General features: G+C 46.9%; 1 protein-coding gene and 1 long non-coding RNA gene across 4 annotated transcripts in view; one reads left to right on the top strand and one right to left on the bottom strand.

Moving 5' to 3' along the window:
* The window catches only part of LOC309521568, a 503,597-nt gene that overhangs the window by 92,564 nt on the left and 386,056 nt on the right, over positions 1–24,977 (bottom strand). The gene's annotated exons all lie outside the window — the stretch shown is intronic.
* Positions 17,541–24,977, top strand: part of ADGRD1 (adhesion G protein-coupled receptor D1) — a 304,658-nt gene continuing 297,221 nt past the window's right edge. The window contains exons 1-2 of one of the 2 annotated variants that reach the window (XM_082204127.1): positions 17,541–18,724; positions 18,852–18,888. In XM_082204127.1, coding sequence (XP_082060253.1) covers positions 18,671–18,724; positions 18,852–18,888 — 91 coding nt within the window. In that variant the 5' untranslated portion in view covers positions 17,541–18,670. The remainder of the gene's footprint in view (positions 18,725–18,851; positions 18,889–24,977) is intronic. The other variant, XM_082204128.1, reaches the window with a different exon arrangement.

The raw sequence follows: 24,977 nt of genomic DNA, 5'->3' as shown, positions 1-24,977 counted from the left end.
TAGACTGGCCATACCTCCCTGCTCCAACCCTTCCACCATAATCTATCATTGACCTCAGGAGCAGAGATTGAGAAAACACATTTACTGAAGCCCAAAGGACCCAGCATACATCTGCTAGCATGAGGGTCCCCCCTTCCGCCGCTTCTCAAAGCTCTATTTGGGAAGAGGAAACAGCTGTCTGAGTAGAACTTCACATTAGTGTCCTGCTGATTCTCCGGGACATCTGGTAGCTCAGCAACGGTGGACCAGCTATAAAACTTGCTACCTGGTGCAAGTTGCTAGTGCAACTCCTTCTGCTGCTCAGCTCCTTGGCTCCAGTCTCAGTCTTTTGCTCAGCTCCCCTGCTGCTACAGAGCATCAGACCTGCTAATTGCTCTGCTGGACAGCTCTCCAGAAGGGAATATCCTGGAAGAGAACAGCTTCAGGGCTTATCCACACCGCTGGAACAAGCAACAAATGAGTTTTCTACAGACTGATATTTGTTCTGATTCAGCAGTAAGCTGTGGGTTTTTTCCTGGGGAAAATGGCAGGACAGAAGAAAAGCTTCTCAGATACCTGCCTAGAAATCATGGGATGAGTGGTGGGGAAAATGGTGGGGCAAAGCCCTCGCTGGTATTGTGGGGAATCAAGTCACAGCACTCAGTGTGGTAGGAACAGAACATTAGTACTGGGAGGGTATATAGAATGGGCAAATGCTGAGATCGCCTCTTTCTCCTGCACAGAGAGGCAGCAATGGTGTGGGAAGTGCCAGTCATGTTGGCCTGCCATAGCAGTGATAATACTAGGCAAGCCGCTTACCAGTGTGGTGTAGTGGTTAAGAGCGGTATTCTTGTAATCTGGGGAACCGGGTTCACATCTCTGCTCCTCCACATGCAGCTGCTGGGTGACCTTGGGCCAGTCACACTTCTCTGAAGTCTCTCAGCCCCACTCACCTCACAGAGTGTTTGTTGTGGGGGAGGAAGGGAAAGGAGAATGTTAGCCACTTTGAGACTCTTTAGGGTAGTGATAAAGCGGGATATCAAATCCAAACTCCTCCTCCTCCTCCTCCTCCTCCTCTTCTTCTTCTTCTTCTGCTTCACCACTGTGGCCCACATTTCTCAGGTTCCATTTGTGAACCGCCAGGCTCCATCAGGGAGGACATAGCCAGGCAGCTCCTAAAGGCAGCTCCTTTTCATTTAATAATAAATAGTAATACATTTTTATTTATACCCCACCCTTCCCAGTTCAGAAAACTGGGCTCAGGGCAGCTAACAACAGATTTAAAACACTTAATTGATGCAAAAAATAAATAAATATCAATTTAGGGGGGGAAATCCATCCAATAAACATTAGATGATCACCAGGGCTAGCTGGCTAAATTAGTCCTATTTGGGCCGGTAAGGAGACCAGGGGAGAATTAGCTGTGGGATCTAAGAGCGGGTAATCTTCATAAAAAGGGGAGGGGGAGGGAAGGAAGGGGAATCAGGCTAAGTTCAAATTGAAAGCCAGGTGGAATAGCTCTGTTTTACAGGCCCTGCAGAAGGAAGTTAAATCCTGCAGGGCCCTGTTCTCATGAGACAGAGCATTCCACCAGGTCGGAGCCATTACTGAGAAGGCCCTGGCCCTGGTGGAGGATAATCAGACTTCCTTAGGTCCTGGGACCTCTAAACTATGATTATTCATGGACCTTAAGGTCCTCTGGGGGGCATACCAGGAGACCCTAAACTGTATAAGGTAAAGGGACCCCTGACCATTAGGTCCAGTCGTGGCTGACTCTGGGGTTGCGGCGCTCATCTCGCTTTATTGGCCAAGGGAGCTGGCCTACAGTTTCTGGGTCATGTGGCCAGCATGACTAAGCCACCTCTGGCGAACCAGAGCAGCACACAGAAACAAAGTTTACCTTCCCGCTGGAGCGTTACCTATTTATCTACTTGTACTTTGACGTGCTTTCGAACTGCTAGGTTGGCAGGAGCAGGGACCGAGCAACGGGAGCTCACCCTGTCACGGGGATTCAAACCGCCGACCTTCTGATTGGCAAGTCCTAGGCTCTGTGGTTTAACCCACAGCGCCGTATATTTGACCCTAAACTGTATATTTGCAGAACTCTGAGTGTTATAATGCTGAGATGCATTATAACATGGGACGAGCTGAATGGACAGTGCAACCTTGGATTTGGATTTGATATCCCGCCTTTCACTCCCCTTCAGGAGTCTCAAAGCGGTTAACATTCTCCTTTCCCTTCCTCCCCCACAACAAACACTCTGTGAGGTGAGTGGGGCTGAGAGACTTCAGAGAAGTGTGACTGGCCCAAGGTCACCCAGCAGCTGCATGTGGAGGAGCGGGGAATCGAACCCGGTTCCCCAGATTACGAGACTACCACTCTTAACCACTACACCACACTGGCTCTTTCAAATGCTTCCCTGCCTTAAAAAACAAACCTTATAAAAACCATTAAAACATTGTGGGGAACATTGCCCCCCCCCCACTGTTGCTGAACCACAACTCCCATCAGGCCCAGCCAGCACAGCCAGGGATGATAGGAGTTGTAGTTCAGCAACACTGGGAAGGGCAAAAGTTACCCGCATCTACATTGAACCACTTCATTGAATTCAATAGAGCAATTAATTCTGAATATAGCCTTTATAACAGAATGGGGAATCATTTTTATCCCAAAGCTTATCCTCTTTTCTGCTCAACCTTCTGGGGTCACATGCTAGTGGAGAACAGGAATAAGGGCAAAAGTGGGTGGAGCAATGAATCTGAATAATAATAATAATAATAATAATAATAATAATAATAATAATAATAATAATAATATATTATTTATACCCCGCCCATCTGGCTGGGGAATATTACATTTGTGCATTAGGCCAGGCAAAAATGTTAGAGTAGGGTGCAAAGCAGAGCCAGTGAGCCCTGGGAAAAGGAGGTGTGGCTGGGGAGAATACCAAGGGTGAGATAGAGAGGCCTGGAGGGCCACATCTGGCCCCTGGGCCTGAGGTTCCGAACACAGTAGGGATGGAAAACCTAGGACACTTCAAATGCTTCAGGACTACAGTTCCCATTATCCATGACAACTAGTCATGCTGATTGGGACTGATGGGAGTTGGAGTCCAACCAGTGGCGTAGCGTGGGGGGTGCCAGGGGTGCCGGCTGCACCGGGTGCAACATCTGCGGGGGGCGCGAGTCCAGAGGGAAGGGACAAGTTCCTTCCTCCGCCGGGCTCCCCGCCACCACCGCCAGCCTTACGCCCTAGCGCGCGCGCCCCCCGCCGCCGCTGCGGCTGCGCTCCACTCACTGCTCGCAGGAGGAGCAGCCGCTGCAGCAGCGCCGACGCTGCCACCGACGCCTGGCCGGGCACGGGCAGCCTCCGCACGCCGCTGCCATCCCCTCGGCCCAGCCACAGGCGGCAGCTGCTTCTGCCGACTGGGAGGGAGGAGAGCTCCGAGGGGCCTCGCGGCACCTAAACCCTCCGAGAGGAAGCCGGCGGGCGGGCGAGGGTCTCCCGGCAGAAGGGGGCGCCGCTGGCTCCGGCTCTCAGCGCAAGTCTCAGCCGCGGGGGGGGCGAGGACGGAGCACGGCTGGAAGCCCCCGGACCCGGCCGGGAGGAGGAGAGGCGCTCGCCAAGCCCGGATCTGGAGCTCCACCTACAGCCCAAGGAGAGGAGGGGGCGGGGAGGCGCCCGAGGGGAGGGGGCTTCGGCTGCCTCAGCCCACAGGGGCTCCGCAAATAATAAATTTAATAAATTCCTGCTGAGCCTTTGGGGTGTCCTTGGCTCCTTTGCTCGCCCCCAGCCCCAGTGGCATAGCGTGGGGGGGTGCAGGGGGCGGGCGCAACATCTGGGGGGGGCGCGCTCGCACTCAAGTGCTAAAATCCATGGGTTAGGGGGCGCAAATTACTTGCCTTGCCCTGGGTGCTGACAACCCACGCTACGCCACTGAGTCCAAGTCTATCTGCAGGGTTTCTCATCCCTGCTTTACAGTAATAGCAAACTAATTCTCTGAGTGTGGATCCTAATTCAACCGTTATAATACTGTTATAATACCATCCTTTTATTGAGGGTGAAAGAGGAGAGCGCAAAATATGGTCTGAAGCTCAACATCAAAAAAACGAAGATCATGGCCACTGGGCCCATCACCCCCTGGCAAATAGAAGGGGAAGAAATGGAGGCAGTGAGAGATTTTACTTTCTTGGGCTCCATGATCACTGCAGATGGTGACAGCAGTCACTAAATTAAAAAGATGCCTGCTTCTTGGGAGAAAAGCAATGACAAACCTAGACAGCATCTTAAAAAGCAGAGACATCACCTTGCCAACAAAGGTCCATATTGTTAAAGCTCTGGTTTTCCCAGTAGTGATGTATGGAAGTGAAAGCTGGACCATAAAGAAGGCTGATCGCCGAAGAATTGATGCTTTTGAATTCTGGTGCTGAAGGAGACTCTTGAGAGTCCCATGGACTGCAAGAAGATCAACCTATCCATTCTGAAGGAAATGGGTGCTCACTGGAAGGACAGATCGTGTAGGTGAGGCTCCAATACTTTGGCCACCTCATGAGAAGAGAAGACTCCTTGGAAGAGACCCTGATGTTGGGAAAGATGGAGGGCACAAGGAGAAGGGGACAACAGAGGATGAGATGGCTGGACAGTGTTCTCTCAAAGATACCAACATGAGTCTGACCAAACTGCGGGAGGCAGTGCAAGACAGGAGTGCCTGGCGTGCTCTGGTCCATGGGGTCATGAAGAGTCGGACAAGACTAAACAACTAAACAACAACAACAACAATACCATCCAAGTATCAGCAAGCACCAAGGTTTGCAGAAGTACAAACAATATGTTTTTTGGTGGGGAGGGTCTCAGAGGGGAAGAGCTCTCCCAACGCACCCACATCTCAGTGACAACTGGGCATGCTCGGTGGCCACAAAATACTGGCTGGCGATGGGTGGGGGCATGGGAGCTGACTCTGATGGCCCCACCCCTAAATATTTAAGGGGGCCAATCCCCCAAAGTTTATGGGCACTGCTGGTCAAATGGGGTGTGTGTGCACACACCGTGTCATATGATTGATCATGTGCGGCAGGGTTTACCTGGTGGTCCCCCAAATACCGTATTTTTCGCCCTATAGGACGCACTTTCCCCCCTCCAGAAATGAAGGGGAAATGTGTGTGGGTCCTATGGGGCGAATGCAGGCTTTCGCTGAAGCCTGGAGAGCGAGAGGCGTTGGTATGTACCGACCCCTCTCACTCTCCAGGCTTCAGGAAGCTATCCGCAAGCCTTCGGAGCCCGGCGGGAGTGCTCGCCGGGCTCCCAAGGCTTGCGGGCAGCAGCCTGCAGCCCGAAGCACGGGGCGCGCTGTGGAGCATGCCCCATGCTTCGGGCAGATGTCCGCAAGCCTTGCGTGTCCGGCGGGAGGTCCCGCCAGGCGTGCAAGGCTTGGGGCGGCAGCCTGTTCTGGCGGCTGGGGAAGTTTCGGCATCGCGCAGCTTTGGCATCGCTCTGGCTCCCGTTCTGGGGGCTGGGGGCGGGGGAAGCTCGGGCTTCCCCCGCCCCAGCCCCGTGCCTGGGGAAAAAATATTTTTTCCCCTTTATTCCCCCCCCCAAATCTAGGTGTGTCCTATGGGCCGGTGCGTCCTATAGGGTGAAAAATACAGTATTTTATTCAAGTTGGTACTCCTGGGTGGGGGAATGGGACAGAAGGTGTGCTGGTCCCGGGGGTAAGGTACCGTGAGTGTAGCAGAGTCCACACGAAGAGGGGCGAGGTCCGATGCAGAGAGCCGGGCGGGGAACAGGAACACTGGAACAGAAGGCTGAGCAGGTAACAGGAACGCCGGATGGTCGGGAACAGGAGGCCGAGCAGGGAACAGGAGTACTGGATAGTCAGGAACAGGAAGCCGAGCAGGGGACAGGCGTACCGGATAGTCAGGAACAGGAGGCCGAGCAGGGATCAAGAACACAGGAAGGTCCGTAGCCAACAACGACGTTGCTCCCGCAACCTGGGGCCGGCCTGACTGGGCTTTTATCCTCTTCCAAGGTCAGGGGCGGTCCCGACCCCCAGGAGCCCCGCCTCCTCTGGCCTTAAGGCGAGCACTCCTCCTGGGGGCAACCAGTTCCCTTCGCCTCTCTGCCCTAAGCCTCTGCAGATCAGGAGAAGCCGAAGGGTTACTGGGCCCTGGAGGAGGCCCACCTGTGGCCACTGAGTCATCAAGCCCCTCTGGGGCCAGAAGGGCTTCACCTGGGGCCAGCTCCTGATGCACTGCCACAGGTGCAGGCTCCTCAGCATCTAGGCCTTGCCCCAGTTCAGCCAGCCCTGGAGGCGGGGACTCCTGTGCAGGCTGGGATTCCTCTGTTTCATCCTCCGAATCGGAATCCCAGGCCATCACAGAAGGGCAAGGGGGGAAATGGAATGGAGTATCCTAGCAGGAGGCTAGTCTGTGACAGGAACCCTGAATAGGAGAATGCCATAGTGCAACATTTAATTGCAAGACTCACTCTGTCAATGGCTACGACAGTCTTACCTCAGGTTAAAGTCGCTTCAGGTTGAGCGTTTTCAGGTTTCGCTCTGCGGCGACCCAGAAGTAACGGAATGCGTTACTTCTGGGTTTTGCTGCTCGCGCATGCGCAGACGCTCAAAATAACGTCACACACTTGTGCAGAAGCGGTGAATCATGACCCGCGCATGCGCAGACACGGGTTGCGTTCTGCTCTGGATGTGAACGGGGCTCCGGAATGGATTCCGTTCGTATCCAGAGTTACCACTGTAGTCATCTCTGGGTTTATGTGAGATTGTAGAGTTCTTCTTTCATAGTTGCTGTGTAAAACTGAATCACCATCATCTGGGAGTACAAAAGAAGAAGAAGAGTAAAGTGGATATTTTTTGTCTGAAAAACTGTCTTTCCTCCAAGATCTGTGCTATCAGCTCTTTGATGTTGAAGCACTCCTGACTTATAGAAGGCAAGACAAATGGCACCAATAAACTGTTTTAAAACTCTGTAAAATGGGTTTCTCACAAGCTTGCCAGGATTTCAAGAAGGCAGCGGTAGCCTGGTACGGGGTGTTTTATTGAAGCCTGCAACTCAGGCTTATGACGATGATTAAAACTTTATGGCACCATTTCATGTAAAGGCAGTGGGGGGGGGGGAGAGAAACATGGAAGTGGGTGACACAAGTCACTTGGAAGTAGCTGAGCATAGGCAACAGAAGTCCTGCTACAGGGGCACGAGTAATTCAATTTTTGTGAATTTGTGCTGTTTGGTTTAGCAAAACAACAAGCCAGTGTTTTTCCACATATGAATAAAAGGAAGTACTTCACAAGGCAAATAAACTCTGGAATTAGCTACTACAGGGTGAGTCCTTTAAAAGAGGCTCCATGGATATGTATAAGATGAAGCGATAGCCACTGACTTGCATGATTTTAAAAAGGCATTGGGCAAATTCATTCAAATTCATGGCCTTATTGTTATCACCTGCTGTGCTCCTGAATCTGACCTGACCACTGGCTATTCCTGGGCAGGAAGCAGTATAAAAAACTTCCCATCCCATTGATCCTTAGCTTTGGTATGGCTTGTGTTTCTGGTCTTGCTTTTTGGCACTGATTCCCAGTTCCCTGGCTCCAGATAGGCTCCAGATTGCTTCCTATGACCCAACAGCCCTCAAAATAGGATAGGGGACTGTATGTCACAACAGCCGCAAGAATATTGCTAGCAAAGAATTGGAAGAAACAAGATTTACCAACTATCGAAGAATGGCAGATGAAGATGATGGACTATATGGAACTTGCCAAACTGACTGGGAGACTCCGAGACCAGAGAGAAGAGACAGTGGAAGAAGATTGGAAGAAGTTTAAGGAATATTTGAAAAAATATGTCAACATTTAAATCTTAGAATAGCTTTGGAAGTGGATATAGGCTGTAGGGTTAGAAGTAGAAGATAGTGTATTTTAAAATAGTATTACTTGTAAGGGATAAAATGTGAAGATTTTTATGGTGAAAGTAAGTGTGATAAAAAAAATTATGATATATGTAAACCGCTGAGGTAAAATGAAAATCAGATAGGGGGGGACTTGGGGAAGCTCACCTAACAATGTTTAGAAAAAATAAGGATAAGACAATAATTTGTTTGTATTGTTTGTTTTTCTGTTTATGTTGTTTATTTGTGTCATAAAATGAATAAAAGAATTTTTTTGTGGGAAAACCAAAATAGGATAGGGGAAAGGGATAAGCTATGTGGAGCAGGCTTTGGTCTTGTGTGATTTATTTTGCTTTGTGCAAGAGCCCCCCAAGGCCACCCAATCTGAGCCAGGAGCAGGATGAGGGCAGACAAACACACAGAATTAAGCAACATGATGTCTCTGAGTACATGCTCAACCCAGGGATTTGTACAACTGAACTGAGACTTCACAGCCCCTTCACACAAAAATCCACAGTTGGATTTCCCCCCAAAACTTAATTTCTTCCACATTGACTTGTTGTGGCAACTACTAAAAGAACACGGCTTCAGAAGCCCTTGCAGATCTAATTAGTTTGCCCACCATTGTGATATGTTACTTTGTTGTTGTTTTTTTAATTTTTATTGGAATTTTATTGGAATTATGTTATATTTACAATATAACATAACCCCCCACCCCCCAATACACAATCCACCTTCATTAAACGTGAACATAACATACAGTGAACATAACATAAACAATACAAACAACGAAATAAAATACTTCCATTATCCTGTATCTGGCCTCCTTATTTACTTCTTATAAACTGTTTCCTTTATGAATAATTATTAAGATTTTTCTAATTATAACTTAAATACCCACAAAGTCTCCTGCAGACATTACTCGAAACAAGTCCAGGTATGTATGTTAGGGCACTGTTTTGTGAAGTATTCTCTGCATTTCCCCCATGCCTTTTGAAACTCTTGTCAAGTGTGATCTCTAATTGCCTCTGTTAATCTAGCCAGTTCAATATACTCTAACAGTTTGTCTTGCCATTCCTTTTTTGTTCGCTCAGTTTCTTTCCCCCCAGTTTTTAGCAATTAGGATCCTTGCCGCTCTTGTGGCATAGAGGGATATTTTCTGATCTTCTCTTGCTATATGTCACTTTGAACATGGTAGGGTAGCACCATGACTCTGGGGTCAGATGCCTTCAGGGGATGAGACTGCGCATTTGGAGTGGTAATTGCCATAAGGAGAAAGCTCAAGATGTACGGAGGACTTTGAGGATTCCAGTTCAGAAGCACTACTGCATGTGTGGGGAACCTCTGATCCTTCGGGTGCTGGTGAACTGCAGCTCCCATCAGCCCACAGAAGGCTGGTCAATGGCTAGGGAAGATAGGAATGCTTTTGCAAACCCTGTCCTAGTGGAACCACAGTCTCTCCCGGAGTCAACAGCTCCAGACGGCAAGTTGCTCAGATAGCAACTGAGATACAGCTGCAGCTCTTGTTGAAACTACAGCCTGAGGATGATTGCTGCTGAAGCAACATCCACACTCTGCTCTTATGAAGTCTTCAACTTAAGCTCTGTATGGAGCTGTCCAGAGTACCGCTGAAGCCTCACCTCTGTATTGATGAGGCCATCACTCAAAATGGAACAGGCGGCGAAACCTCCACATTGACTAGACTAGAATATTAATGTTAAAGGTCTTGGGTTTGTTTTTTTTAAGGCAACAGAAATTGGGAACTTCTAGCTATGAGGCCTTGTAATCTGACTTTCCAGCACTCCCCTAGGCCACATCCATTTCTTCTTAGGTCACACCCCATCTCCCATTCTGAAGTGAGATGATGATGCTGGAAGAGATCTCTTCCTGTGAATCCAACTTGCTGGATTTACTTCTTTCTGCACTGGGAAAAGGGTTCTGCAGGTTACGAAAACGAGGCGTTAACGTGGTTGTCAGTGATGCTGAGACAACTGTATGACTAACAGCTGTTTCTGCCTGCCCTTCCTTTTAAATCCATCGCTTATTGCAATGTTTGTGCTTAAATGCATTGCCCCTTGCTGTGAAACCAGCAGGAAGCTCCTGTGTATGTTTTGAAAGCAAATAGCAGACCTCTGAGGTTTTGTTTCCCTTGGGCAAGAGGGCACATGAGCCCTGCAGTGTGTTGTGTCACAGACAGCAAGCACATGGGCGTGGTGCTATTCCATGGATGTGGATAAAAGGGCAAGTGATTTAAGTTCCCAGCCTGTCTCCAAGAGAGGATTTGAGGAGAAGGGGGCTGGGTAGGCTGAGCAGATGCAGAGGAAGAAATGGCCCCTCCAGTCTTTAGTAGCTTTTGAAGCTCTCAACAATCCTTCTTCCCCAGGGACCCCCTCTATTTTTTACCCAAAGGGTAGGGAAAGCTTTTCAGCCTGAGGCCCATATTCCTTTCTGGGCAACCTTCTAGAGGCAACAGCCAGAGGTGAAAGTGATCATAGCAAAAACACAGTGAATAATAATAATAATTTATTTACAGTGGTGCCCCGCAAGACGAATGCCTCGCAAGACGAAAAACTCGCTAGACGAAAGGGTTTTGCGTTTTTTGAGCTGCTTTGCAAGATGGAAACGTCTTGCAAGTTTGTTTCCTTTTTCTTAACACCGTTAATACAGTTGCGACTTGACTTCGAGGAGCAACTCATAGAACGCAGTGTGGTAGCCTTTTTTGAGGTTTTTGAAGACTTTGGTGATTTTTGAAGCTTTTCCAAAACTTTCCTGACACCGTGCTTCGCAAGACGAAAAAACTCACGGAACGAATTAATTTCGTCTTGCGAGGCACCACTGTATATTCTCCCCATCTGGCTGGGCTTCCCCAGCCACTCTGGGTGGTTTCCAACAAAATATTAAAATACCATAATGCATCAAACATTAAAAGCTTCCCTAAACAGGGCTGCCTTCAGATGTCTTCTAAATGTCTGGTAGTTGTTCTTCTCTTTGACATCTGGTGGGAGGGCATTCCACAGGGTGGGTGCCACGACCAAGAAGGCACTCTGTCTGGCTCCCTGTAACTTGGCTTCTCACAGTGAGGGAACTGCCAGAAGGCCCTCGGCGCTGGACCTCAGTGTCCGGGCAGAACGATGGGGGTGGAGATGCTCCTTCGGGTATAGTGGACCGAGGCCGTTTAGGGCTTTAAAGGTCAGCACCAACACTTTGAATTGTGCTCGGAATGTACCTGTGCTCGGAATCGGATGGATACATCGTCATCAACGGCCCACTCACCCTTGCTGGGGATAAGGTCTGTCTGGAGTGGGGGCACATGGGGGAAAGAGAAGGAGCATTGAGTACAATGGTGGGTGGTGATCTCATGGGAGGGGGGGGCTTTTGGGTTTTTTTTTTGGAGGCTCCTCCAATTGACTGTTATGGGGGAAAGGAAAGGAGCTGGTTGAGTACATTGGCGGGCGGTGATCCGCTGCTGATCCCTTATTTTGGCTGCTGATCCCTTATTTTCAAGGCTGCTGATCCCTTATTTTCAAATCTGAAAGTTGACAGCTATGCCTCTGAGTTCAGAGGTATATACACCTATGACTTCAGGCTTGTCACCCAGTGCTATGCATATTTATCCAGAAGTAAGACTGATAGCCATGGGACTTACTCCCAGGAAATGGGAGTTCAGCCTGGAGCTGCAACTCTGAACACACTTACTTAGAGAGTAAGCCACAATGAACACAGAGGGACCTACTTCTGCATGAACATGCATAGGATTGGGGACTTATTTTTCTGCCTAGATTCAATTCTTTCTTCTTCTGCCTTCCTATTATTGCTATTATTATTTTGGAATGATTCTGCCAACAGAAATCAAGTAAAAGCAACAAGGATTTTAACTTCCCCAGAGGCCTATAGTTTAAGCCAGAAGACGAAACATTAAAGCTATAACTCACATCAATTGTGTGTGGGTTTTTGGGAGCTTTTTCCTACTGGGATCAGCTGTATTTTACTCATTAATAATCTCCATTACTTATTTAGAAATACATTTGGAGTACTTTTTATCCGTTCTCCTTTAGATTTCAAAGCCATTGAAGATATTAGGTCATTTGTAATGAAACTTAACAGCTAGAATTGCAAAGGATTTGTAATATATTGAGCTCGCCTGTGATATTGGTAGAATATTTCAATTATGATCATCTATTAGATTTACATACTGCCCTTCATCAAAAAATCTCAGGCTGGTTCACAAGATAAAGTGACAAATAAATGCAGGCAACAACCTGTTTATGTGGGGGTTACATTCTGAGGCACCGTGCACATCAGCGAAATTAATAATAATAATAATAATAATAATAATAATAATAATAATAGAAGCCCATTGAAAAAGCCTGCAAACACCTCATTCTGCCCCTCTCTGCCCTTCTGGTGACATTTCAGTGACTAAAAACATAATATAACATTCAACATTAAAAAACTTCCTTATACAGGGAAGTCTTCAGATGTTGTCTAAAGGTTGCATAATCTCCTTGGCTTGGGGGTTGCATAACTCCATACCCTCCGATGAAAATAGCGATGTCCTAAGGAAAAGTGGGACATTCTGGGATCAAATCAGAAACCAGGAAGTCTTCTGTCCCTGGAAACTAGGGACCCTTTGAGGGTCTGTGAATGGCACAGATGGATTCAGCTGACTTGGACAGCATCACCAAGAGGCAGGCAATTCCAATAAAAACAGTATTAAGAAAACTGCAGTACAAACTCCTCCACCCATCCCGTCTTTTCCGTAGCCTCCCTTTTAAGCAATCAGAAAAAAGAGAATTTTTCACTTTGGGTTCTCATTCTTTTCCTGGAGTGCCTTTTGTCAGCTTATGACAATTAGCTAATTTTCTGGCATTCACAGTGCTAAAATCTCTTGGAAGGCATCCGGTGTGAAATAGAGTTCTGAAACCAAGCTATCAAGTTTCATTGTGTTAGCTCATCAGCCATATGTTTAATTTTAAAAAAGAAAGACTCTGTCACATACAAAGCAACATTTATTTCCTCACACCCACCTCTCTCTCTCTCTCTCTCTCTCTCTCTCTCTCTCTCTCTCTCTCTCTCTCTCTCACACACACACACACACACACACACAGTTTTAATATGATTTTGTGATCAACCCAAAGAGGAAGCTCCAGAGCTAAAGATGTCCAGGACAAAATTTTCCAACCTTGTGCCCTTCTGAATATTTTTGGCCTCTTCCAGATGACCTGTTTATTCAGATTGCATCCCAATTTACTTGCTGAAAGTTCACATCCACACTTTGCATTTGAAGCACAGGGCTTCCTCTGAAGAATCTGAGAACTCTGGCTTGTTAAGGGCACTGGGAATTGCAGCTCAGTGAGTTCCTCGGATTTTTTGCGGGAAGTCATATGCCTTAAGTATGTGTCTGCACGTGGTAATTGCAGTTTGTTAAGGGTGCTGTGAGTTAAAGGTAAAGGTAAAGGGACCCCTGACCATTACAGTCGCGACCTCACACAGGTGAGGCTGATTGGTAACTCACAGCACCTGGGTGGCAAGAGCCGGGAAGGGATATAAGGTCAGCATTTCCCTTCAGCTCTTTGCCACAGCAACATGTTCCCTGCCTTGCTGCGTTTGACTCCTTGCTTCTTGATCCTTGGACCCCGGTCCCTGACTTCGTGCCTCCTTGCCTCCTGACCCTCGGACCCTTGGCTTCCTGACTCCTGGCTTCTGGACTCCCGTTCCTGCTCCCACCCGCCGTCTTGCCCCTGGCCCCATTCGGGACTTTGATCTCCTGTGAACCAGACCGTGACACCAGCAGGCAATCGCCTGAGGCAATTGCCTTGCTGTGTCTGATGGTAGGGCCGGCTCTACCCTCAACTTCTGGAGTCTCATTGCCAGGCTGGAGTGAAACTGTAGACCCCTCACCATATGATGTTGTTGTTTTGTGTCAAGTCGGTCCGCTTCCTTTCATTACAACTTGGAGAGAAACATATAACATATATATTACTGTGGCTTAGATGTTCTCTGGGATCTAGCTTGCCGCCAGCTCCTTCAGCACTGCTGTTTAGCTTCCTTTCTACCCTTTTGCTGTTTCTCTGCATGCTTCTGGTTTGCCTTAAGAGGCCTCCTTCCTTCCAGCAATCGAAAACAAAATAAAGCACAACTTTCTGTTGTGCTTTTTATTCTCCTTCCTTAAGCTGCAGTTCTTTTTCCCCTCCTGATGATGGAGCAGTTGGACAGTCAACGACGTGTATGGGTTTATTTTTACTCTGAAAGGGTTCTTCTTAGCAATTTAATTAAGGGTTTAAGCACATGCTTTGTACAAACACAGGTAGCAGAGGAGCATAGTCAGGCAAATACATGGAAGGGGGGCCCTAGCCTGTTCTGTCTTAAAGGGGAGGGGTTCATTTTGAGTGAAGTGGAGCTAATCGTGCCGGTGCTAAACCCCACCCTCTGCGCTTGAACATGTGGGGAGGGGGAGCAACTGGGATGAGCCATTTGGAACAGGGAAATTGTAAGTGGGGAATGGCTCTCTGCCCAAGATGTCTCCCTCCTAAAGACATTTTTCTTAAAAGGTGTTGAGTGCAAAGGTTTGCAACACCCTTCTAGCTGCAGAGGGGCAAGCCAGCTAGGGGTGGACAGATCCGGCAGTTTCAGTTTTACTCAATTTTTCTTTTCTTTTTTTGCAATAGCCAGTCCAGTTTTTGCCACATTTCTGCACCAGTGTGCAGAGTTTCAAAGGCCTCCGGAAAATTTGCCAAGGGCAATATATACACAGTTTTATATGCTATTTTGCATCACATGCAAACTTCTGTGTGTTGTTTGCGTTGATGTGTGCGCATGCAAATATATATTTATGCACAGGTTTGCTGCGTTTACCTAATAGCTGCTATTAGGTTTGCTGCTGTTAGGTTTGGCCAGACTGCCCCCCTCCCCCCCAGGTATGGTCAGCACTGAGTATTTGGTTGCTGTCAGAAAGGAAAAGGGAGATGTGTTGGGGGTGTGTGTGTGTGTGTGTGTGTAACGGGTCAGAGCCAACACTGGGGAAAACCTCATGGACAGGAAGAGTCCTGTTGTTCAGGTTCAGGCTTGTGTTTTGTTTTCTGATGAATTTTTATTGTTTTAGGTCTCATCAGCACTACACGTTTAAAACAGATATATTACTGTGTACAGTCAAGGCTTCCCCCAGGAATCATGGGAATTGTAGTTTAAAGGTGCTGAGAGTTGTTAGGACACCCTCTTCCCCACTCACAGAGCTACAATTTCCAGAGCAGTTGTGTCACTATTCTGTCACTCTGTTTACTGGAAGCTTCTGAATTGCATGTGGCTGGTCCCAGGTACCATCGCTGGGCATCTCTGGGTAGGGCTAGGAGAGATCCCTGTCTAAAACCTCTGCACACCACTGTCAGTCTGTGTAGACCAGAGCTTTCAAAACTTTTCATGTCGGTGACACACTTTTTAGGACATGTATCATTTTGTGACACAGTAATTCAGTTTTACTAGCAAACCAGAGATTAAATAAACTCCTTTCCAGGCCTGGGAGGAGCACGGAGAGCTTTCGCGCGACACACCTACACACTGTGTCACGACACACAGTTTGGAAAGCTCTGGTGTAGACAGTACTCAGCTATGTGGACCGATGGTCTGACCCGGTAGAATAGGGTTATCATACGTCGGGGTTTCCCCAGACATTTCCTCTTTTTCAGAGGTAAAATCACCATCCTTGTGGCATCTCTGGTGGTGGTGCAGCTTTGTGCAGCCTTCCTGGGGCCTCTATAGGCCTCAAGTTGTTTTTGGTGGCCCCCAGGTCTGGCGTGGCCTTCCAAGGGCTGCTCAACCTTGCATCATCTGGCGATGCAGCTTCTCGGTGGTGGCACCCTCCCTGTGGTACACCATCCCTTTAGATGCAGGGGCATAGCAAGGGGGGTGCAGTTGGTGTGGCCAAAGCCAGGTGTTCCTACTGAGGCGGGTGACAAAATGGCAGGCAGCACTCACCACGGGGCCTGCAGTGATCCTGAATTACGCGTCTCTGGTGCTTGAAGGCTCCACGTGGTCCGCCCACTGCCTCCCCCCTGCTGTAGGGTGGCTGAGGCCCCACAGTGTGCCCCGTCCCATCTGTATGGGTGCCACACACCATGCCCCACCCCTATGGGTGGTTCACCCTGCCCCTGTGAGCGGTTTGTCCCAGATGCCCAAGAGGCTTCCTCCACCACTGTTCAGACATCAAGGAAATAAACAACTATCTGACTTTAAGAAGACATCTGAAGGTAGCCCTGTTTAGGGAAGTTTTGAGGATTGATGATTTTAGATATGTTGTAAGCTGCCCAGAGTGGCTGGGCAAACCCAGTCAGATGAGCGGGGTATAAATAATAAAATTATTATTATTATTATTATTATTACTTGTGAGCAGGAGGCTGAAGGCAGCAAAGGTAAGAGAGAGGAGGGAAGGAGGGGCTGAGCAGGTGGGTGAGGAAGGGGTCAGAGGCAGGGAGGGGGCGAACGACAGAGATGCAGGATGGTGGTGGTGGGGGATGCCCCAAGTTTTTCTCACAAAATGTTGAAATTATGTCATTCTCATTTTTAATTACCATTGTTACATATTTGAATGCACCTTTTATCTTTTACCGCCCAAACACTATAGCTACTATTTTTCTCTCCCCACCGGCCCACCTACAGATGTGTCCTGGCAAATGTGCCATATTTTTTGCTCTTCAAAATATGGCAGCTCTACGGTTAGAAGGGCAGCTTTGTATTAGGGGATGGGCTATGCGTCCGTGGAAAGCATCTGCTTGATGGGCAGAGCACCCCGTGTTCAAAGGCTGGGATCTCCAGGTACTGATGGGAGAGACCTAGTCTGATATCCTGCAAAGTCCTTGCCAGGCCAAGTAGATAAGATTGAGCCAGATGGACCAGGCGTCAGGCAAAGGATAAGGCAGCTTCCAGTGTTCTGTTTTGTCCTGGCTCGTTCTCTGCTCCTAGCTTCTGGCTTCTCTGATCCAGATCACTCTTTCGCCCTCAACTGACCCAGAGCTGCTGGCTCCCAGGTTGCTCCAGATTGTTCCCCATCCCTGATAATGTTTGTGCACGCTAACATGGTTTTTCAAGATGCAAAATTCAAATGAAACTGGGAGAGAGTTTCAGGAGCAGGGACCGTGAAATGGGGACTGTCCCTGGTGGATAGTAAGCAGTTGGAGGATTTATGGCTGGCTTCCTGCGTGTTTTCTAAGAAATGTGTCTCGTTGAGTTCAGCGGCGCTTACTTCCAAGGAGATGGGGGAGAAGTTCCATTCACTTTGCATTTAAGGGCTATCCCCGCGATGGGGTGAGCTCCCATTGCTCGGTCTCTGCTCCTGCCAACCTAGCAGTTCGAAAGCACTTCAGAGTGCAAGTAGATAAATAGGTACCGCTCCGGCGGGAAGGTAAACGCATTTCCGTACGCTGCTCTGGTTTTGCCAGAAGCGGATTAGTCATGCTGGCCACATGACCCGGAAGCTGTACGCTGGCTCCCTCGGCCAATAAAGCGAGATGAGCGCCGCAACCCCAGAGTCGGTCACAACTGGACCTAATGGTCAGGGGTTGCTTTACCTTTAATCTGCAGTTCATGAATGGAAACCAAGCTGTTTTTCAAACTTCTCCCATTGAATTTTGCAGTGCCGTTGTCCAGCCAAGTAATGTCTACATAAGTGCATATAGGTGCATCAAAATGCATATATTAGTGAAAAGAGAATGCAAAAATGCATTATATTAGGAGAAACTGCTTTGCCAAATGTGTGCATATTTGACAAAAGTGCACACAAAATTGTGTCTGTTGAGAGAAATGGGCACTAAAGTGCTGCTGAATTTTTGCGAGGACTTGAAAAACCCCAAACTGATATGGAAATCAGAACTTAAGATTGGAAGAATGAGAAATGGAGAACAACTAACAGATTTGCTCATCGCTATTAAGCTTGCATAGCATTGTAACAAAAACTCCCGTTTGCTATCTCTCTCACACAGAAACCTAAACTGTGGTTCACACAGATTTAAATTATTATTTGCACTCGCTTCGTACTTCTCACATGGCATCTGCTTAACTTTTTTCTTTTTCTTTTTTTGAGCTACCTCCTCTTTCAACAACTCCCCCTTTCCTTCTGACTGGCTGGTGTTAGGACCCAGCAAAGGAGTCTGGCTGGTAATGCGATATAGAAACAGAGTACCCAAATGGGACAAAGTTTGAGCAGAAAGCATGACATCATTTTGACTTTCTCTCCACCCAAAGAGGACTGGGATGGAGGTGTAAACTTCAGCCACACAGTCTGTACGGGAAGAGAGCAACTCAGTCCAGCCCAGTTTCTGTGGGAAAGAGGAAGAACCGAGAGCCTGGTGGATAATCAGAATGGACCTCCTTCATTATTGATCAGCCCAGTCCTCACCCACTGGCTTCAGACAGAAACAAGATATTTCTAAAAAAGGGAGTGGAAGGCAGAAGGCGACGCTTGGGAATAAAATCTGTGGGCAGAAACCTGCACGTGTAACTTTCCAGATTCTTTCCACGGGATGGTACCGATTTCACTTAAACTATTCATCCTTGCTCAGTTCTTTGGAATTTAATTTACCAGCCACTGAAGTATTCCACCTTCAAAGGAAAAAAAAGCATTTGTTGTCGGGCATCGGCAAGGGATCACCTCTTCTCCTGTGAATGGATTATTTTATTTGATCCTGCCTGGAAAATGCCCCTCCAAAAAGAATACAAACCTGTGCAGAGAGTTAATGTTTTGTGAACCGAGGAGAACTCACTGGAGAGTTTGCTTTGGTTTTCATTTCCAGGACAGGAACTATGGAGAATTTGTTGTCCCTGTTGTGTTGCCTCTCCCTGCTGATTTTATTTCAGGTAAAGGACCCCCATGGAATTGACAGATTCACCCTCCACCTTTTCCCTGTTTTTTTCCCCTCCTTTGACACTTTTGCTTCCTTGTGCCATATTCATATAAATCTATTTTGTTTTCTTTGACATGCAGGTGTATGGAAACCATACCTGGCTACGCAAACACCCAGGTAAGGAACGTTTGGTTTTTGCTGGTTTGAAATGATTATAATCTTTGTAATTGCCACAACACCGCTATTTGTTGGCCAGTGGCTTGTTTGCGCAGGCTTGCTTGCTAAAGCCTCAAGCTATCTCTCTTCTCTGCCCTTCACCCTAAGCTCTCAGGGTAGATCAAAGCAGTATAATCATGGAATTAAAAGCATGTAAAATCAGTACCTACTCTTATTTTCATAATTGTAAAACATTTCAAATCAAATGGAATATGTTAAACAAAACACAAGAAGAAAAATACCTAAGCTACCTAGATTAGCTTGCACCCTAAGATTCCCCAGGCACAGCAAATGTAGAGACCTGGTCTCATGGTGCAAGCAAATTGGAACAGGTTGCTTGGGGTATCGATATTGTTCGGGTGCCAATAAACTAGTAAGCAATGTGAGAGGTTAGGCTCCTTTAGTGGCTCAAAGGCACAGCTTTTTGGATCGTGAACACACTCCTGATATTATAATGACCAGTGTGATGTGGTGGATAAAGTGCTGGAGATCTGGGTTCAAATTCCTACTATTTTTTTTTAAAAAAATAATATTTATTGAAACATAAAAAAAATTAAAATTACACAGAAAAAAGACAACATTACAAAAAAGAGAAAAAAAGACAAAAACACAAAAAGAAAAAGAGAAAATAAAACCATCACTTTCAAATTCTCCAATTTCTGTTACCTTCTTTCCATGACCTCCTCCTCCTCCCATCTCTTGTATCTTAATTTCTAATTCCTACTAATCCATGAAACCCATTGGGAACTATTGAGCTGGTCATTGTTTATTTACTCAAAGTTTAATTTCAGCCACTTTTAAGGGCTGTGCCCTCACAAAGCAACATACAAACAAGAAGGAGGAAACATGTTAACGTGAAATAGCCATGTTAGCAAACATACAGAGTGCTTCAGGAAGCTTAAGCTAACCAGATTGCGTTCTCAGTTGAAGGCAGCATTGAAGAGGAAAGTCTTCAACTCTTGTCTAAATGTATGTACTGGCGGGGGCGAGGCACAAATCAATGGAAAGAGAGTTCCACAGTTCTGGAGACACCACTGAGAAGGCCCCATCTGGTGTGCATGTCAACCTAATCTACCTACCAACTTGTTGTGAGGCTTAAAAATATTTTTCAAACCACCTAAAACCTCCAGCCAGTTGGAATCATAGGAATGTAGTTAAAAATAAATCTATAGATTAAAAGCAAAGGGGCCGTGTGTGCTGGCCCCTTCATAAAAATGTAACAAATCGGGGGCAAAACAAGAAGTACAATGCAGTTGCAAAAAGTCTTGGGACAGATTCCCCCCACCCCCATCCATTTAAATGCATTTGTTCATCAACAGCCAGAACATGAGTCAGGTGAGGAACCATAAAACGCCTGCCTTTCCTCCAATAGCAGCATTGGGGTGGAGAGCAATTCTTTTGATACAGAAAATGGGACGGGGGAAAGGGTTAAACAACCCCTTATTGCATCACTCTGTTCAAAGCGTCAGTTCCCACCCAATGCCACATTTCAGTGTGGTGTAGTGGTTAAGAGCGGTGGACTCGTAATCTGGGGAACCGGGTTCGTGTCTCCGCTCCTCCACATGCAGCTGCTGGGTGACCTTGGGCTAGTCACACTTCTTTGAAGTCTCTCAGCCTCACTCACCTCACAGAGTGTTTGTTGTGGGGGAGGAAGGGAAAGGAGAATGTTAGCCGCTTTGAGACTCCTTAAAGGGAGTGAAAGGCGGGATATCAAATCCAGACTACTACTACTACTACTACTACTACTACTACTACTACTACTATTCTTCTTCTTCTTCTTCTTCTTCTTCTTCTTCTTCTTCTTCTTCTTCTTCTTCTTCATTTCTTTAAAACCCAAACACCCCTCCAGTGACACAGCTAGGAAAAGTGTAGTTTTGCTCTTCGAGACACATGGATCTGGCCCAGACGGATCTGCAATTAGGGATGTGTGAATCTGTCCCTTTCACTTCCATTTCCCATATTCCCACTTCTGTTTGCAAATTTTATTTCTAAAGTCCTCATGAAAATTCCTCAGCATCTTAGGGCACATTTCTCCTAATATTCACACATTAAACTGAAATTTTGCTTAACGTGAACATTTCCCTCAAAGCATAGTTCCCTTGATATAATGCTTTTTTTTTTTTTGTATGCTGCTGTATATGCAGTTTTATGCATACTTTTACCCTTGTGCACATTGCTTGGCTGCAGAGCTGCTTGCAAAATTTGGAGAAATGAATGTGCAAGGTCCTAAGTTAAATTGCCAGCGTTTCCAGGTACGGCTGGGAAATGCCATTATCTGAGACTCTCAGAGACAGTCTGTAGACCAGAGTTGGGTAGACTTCAGTCTTATCTGATCAGATTTGTTGTTTATTAGAACCACAGCCAAGTGCAAGAGACGTATAGATGGAATAAAAGGACACGGTTTCTCTCTGAGCCTAGAACAGGCATTCCCAACCTGCGCCCCCCAGATGTTTTGGCCTACAACTCCCATGATCCCTAGCTAACAGGACCAGTGGTCAGGGATGATGGGAATTGTAGTCCAAAACATCTGGAGGGCTGAAGGTTGGGGATGCCTGGCCTAGAATATTGTTTTCAGTTATAACTTAGTTGTGGGGATATGGTTTTGTTGCTGCAATTATTAAAGCAGTTGGGAAAAAGAAAGCCTTGCTGATCTGCTGCAAATTATCCAGAGAGATCTGCAAGTAGATCCCAATCCAGCTTCTGCCCACCCCAGTGTAGACAATACTGTTGTGTGGGCTGGCTTGGCATAAGGGTACATTCCAGAACTTCTTAGGCTAATGAAAGGAAATATTCTAATAATAATACCTTTATTGTCATTGTACAACCTGTATACAATGAAATTAAATGAGCCGCCCTCCTCAAACACCCAATCTCTTATCGAACAACACACCACCTTGCAAGTCAATTTCACTATGTTATTTTCTGTTCAACAGCCCCCGGATAGAAGCTATTTTTTAGCCTGTTGGTACGGCTGATTATGGGGACGCGGGTGGCACTGTGGGTTAAACCACAGAACCTAGGACTTGCCGATCAGAAGGTTGGCGGTTCAGATCCCCGTGACGGGGTGAGCTCCTGTTGCTCAGTCCCTGCTCCTGCCAACCTAGCAGTTCGAAAGCATGTCAAAGTGCAAGTAGATAAATAGGTACCACTCCAGCGGGAAGGTAAACAGCATTTCTGTGTGCTGCTCTGGTTCGCCAGAAGCGGCTTAGTGATGCTGGCCACATGACCCGGAAACTGTACGCCGGCTCCCTCGGCCAATAAAGCGAGATGAGCGCTGCAACCCCAGAGTCAGTCACGACTGGACCTAATGGTCAGGGGTCCCTTTACCTTTTATGGCTGATTATACTTCTATATCTCTTGCCCGAGGGTAGAAGATTAAAGAGGTGAAGGCCGGGGTGTGAGTCATCCCTGAGAATTTTTCCCGCTCTCCTAAGGCAACATCCCTTGCAATGTCATCTAGCAGACTCAAGGGACAGCCAATGATATCATGTGCTGTATTCACCACCCTCTGTAGAGACTTTCTGTCCATGGCTGTCAGACCAGCATACCACACTGTGATACAATATGAAAGGAAACTTTCTATTGTGGACCGGTAAAAGGTGTTCATCAGTTGTTGTTTCACATTGTTCTTTCGCAAGACCCTGACGAAATGGAGTCTCTGTTGGGCCTTTCTGACCACCTGAGTTATGTTGATTTTCCAAGTGAGGTCCTCACTAAAGTAAACTCCCAGGAATTTAAAGGAGGAGACCCTCTCCACACAGCCGCCCCGATATACAACAGGGCAGGTTCCCCTCTCTTCTTCCAGAAGTCCAACGCCATCTCCTTTGTCTTACTAATATTTAGGTGCAAGTTATTCTCTAAGCTCCATGTAGATCCTTTTTGAACCTCCCCTCTGTACACTGTTTCTCTCTCTCTCTCTCTCTCTCTCTATATATATATATATATATGCATGTAACACAAAGTGACATTTCCTTATTTTATCCACCGATGCAATATTCTGATCTAGGGCAATGTTTCCCAACCCATAGGTCACAAAGTGGGTCAACCGTGGGTTAGGAAACCTGTGCAAGTGAGTTACAGGCTTTGTAAGTAAACATCAAATACCGTATTTTTTGCTCTATAAGACTCACTTTTCCCCTCCTAAAAAGTAAGGGGAAATGCGTGTGCGTCTTATGGAGCGAATGCAGGCTGCGCAGCTATCCCAGAAGCCAGAACAGCAAGAGGGGTTGCTGCTTTCACTGCACAGAGATCCCTCTTGCTGTTCTGGCTTCTGGGATTCAGAATATTTTTTTTCTTGTTTTCCTCCTCCAAAAACTAGGTGCGTCTTATGGTCTGGGGCATCTTATAGAGCGAAAAATACGGTACTTCCTTTTAATACTTGACAAGTATGAGAACACCACTTGTAACTGAACATTGGAGAGGCTCACGTCTTGCAGCTTAACACTTGGGAGCTGCTCTCTGCTGACTGGTGGCAGATGTTGTGACAATTCACCACAGAGTGCTCTCATACCAGGAGCAGTTTTGAGTGATTATTACAGTTCCCTTCTGATGTGTCCAGGAATATCCTGCAACCAGATGCTTAATGGTCTTACATTCCCATAAAGCAAACTGTGATAAATATTTCAACAAATTTTGCATTAATAGGGGTGCTATGCAGATTTTTGCTTGAATGCCTCAAGTAACGGTTATGAAACAGGCAATCTTGCAGTCAAAACCTTGTGCGGCGTTTCCATTTAAAGGCAAACCTACCTAATCTGCAGTTTGCGAGGCAACACGGGAACACACAGCCATCCTTTGAAAATTGCACTTTTCTCAATTTTGCAATGTGGTTCTCCAGTCAAATAATGTGTGCAAAGTGTGGATGAAAGTTCATATCTTAGTGAAAATGACATAAAAAGATGCATATATTCTGGAACGTTGCTTTCAAAAAATGTGTATATTAGGCAATATTGCATTTAAAACGCTTACATAAGGAGAAGCGCACACTAAAATGCTGATGAATTTTCATGATGGCTTTCTTAATTAAGAAAATTGCAAAGTGATGTGGAAATGTGAAGAGCTGAGTTTAAGATTGGAAAAATGAGGAAATGTGAGAAACATCTTTGCTCATCCTGACACTCAGGATCCACCCTTCAATGCTATAAATCTCAATCAGGCACTCTTCTGAGATTTCATAGGGCAGTTAATAATCTATATTATCACAGCCACAAGGATCAGAAACTTGCCTTAAAAATATAAAAACATTCCATGCACAACACAGACACAAACAGAACTAAGCTCCCCCAATTTAGAGCTGAAGAACATTTCTAGACATTAGAATCTCCTGGTGCAGGTTCTGCCATCTATTTCTCGCTCCCACTCCCTGTGCGGCACACCTGGAGCCCTTGATCAGTTGCAGAAAGATGAGCAGTGAGCTGGATGACAGCATCTGTGGATGGAGCAGGAAGGAGAAGCAAGGGCTGCCTTCTTTCCTGCCCCACCAGCTGACCTCTGGACCTGATGCTGTAGACACTTAAGCAACGCAATACAGTCATACCTCATGTTGTGTCCGCTTCAGGTTACGTGTTTTCATGTTGCGTCCCGTGGCAACTTGGAAGTACTGGAATGGATTACTGCCGGATTTCACTGCTCGTGCAGAAGCACTAAATTGTGCTGCGTGCATGCACAGACGCGACACTTTGGCTTGCGTCAGTTCTGTGTTACGGACGGGCCTCCAGAACGGATCCTGTCCATAACACAATTTCCCACTGTGCCACGGTCCATTTTATGAGATGTCAAAGTCCTGGCAGAGGACGTCAGGACCGGGGGCCAGATGGTGGGGTGGGAGCACGAACGAGAGTCTGGAAGCCAGGAGCCCAGAAGCCAAGGGTCAGAGAGCCAGGAGTCAAGAAGCCAAGGGTCTGAGGATCAGGAAGCAAGGAGTCAAGAAGCTAAATGCAGCAACACAGGAAGCGTGTTGCTGTGGCAAAGAGCCAAAGGGATATGCTGACCTTATATCCCTTCCCGACTCTTGCCACCAGGTGCTGTGAGTGACCAATTGGCCTCACCTG

This window comes from Podarcis vaucheri (genome assembly GCF_965113315.1).
Source record: "Podarcis vaucheri genome assembly, chromosome: 16".
Classification (NCBI taxonomy): Eukaryota; Metazoa; Chordata; class Lepidosauria; order Squamata; family Lacertidae; genus Podarcis; species Podarcis vaucheri.
Note: the sequence above shows the minus strand (reverse complement) of the source record. Positions and strands in the feature narration are given on the sequence as shown.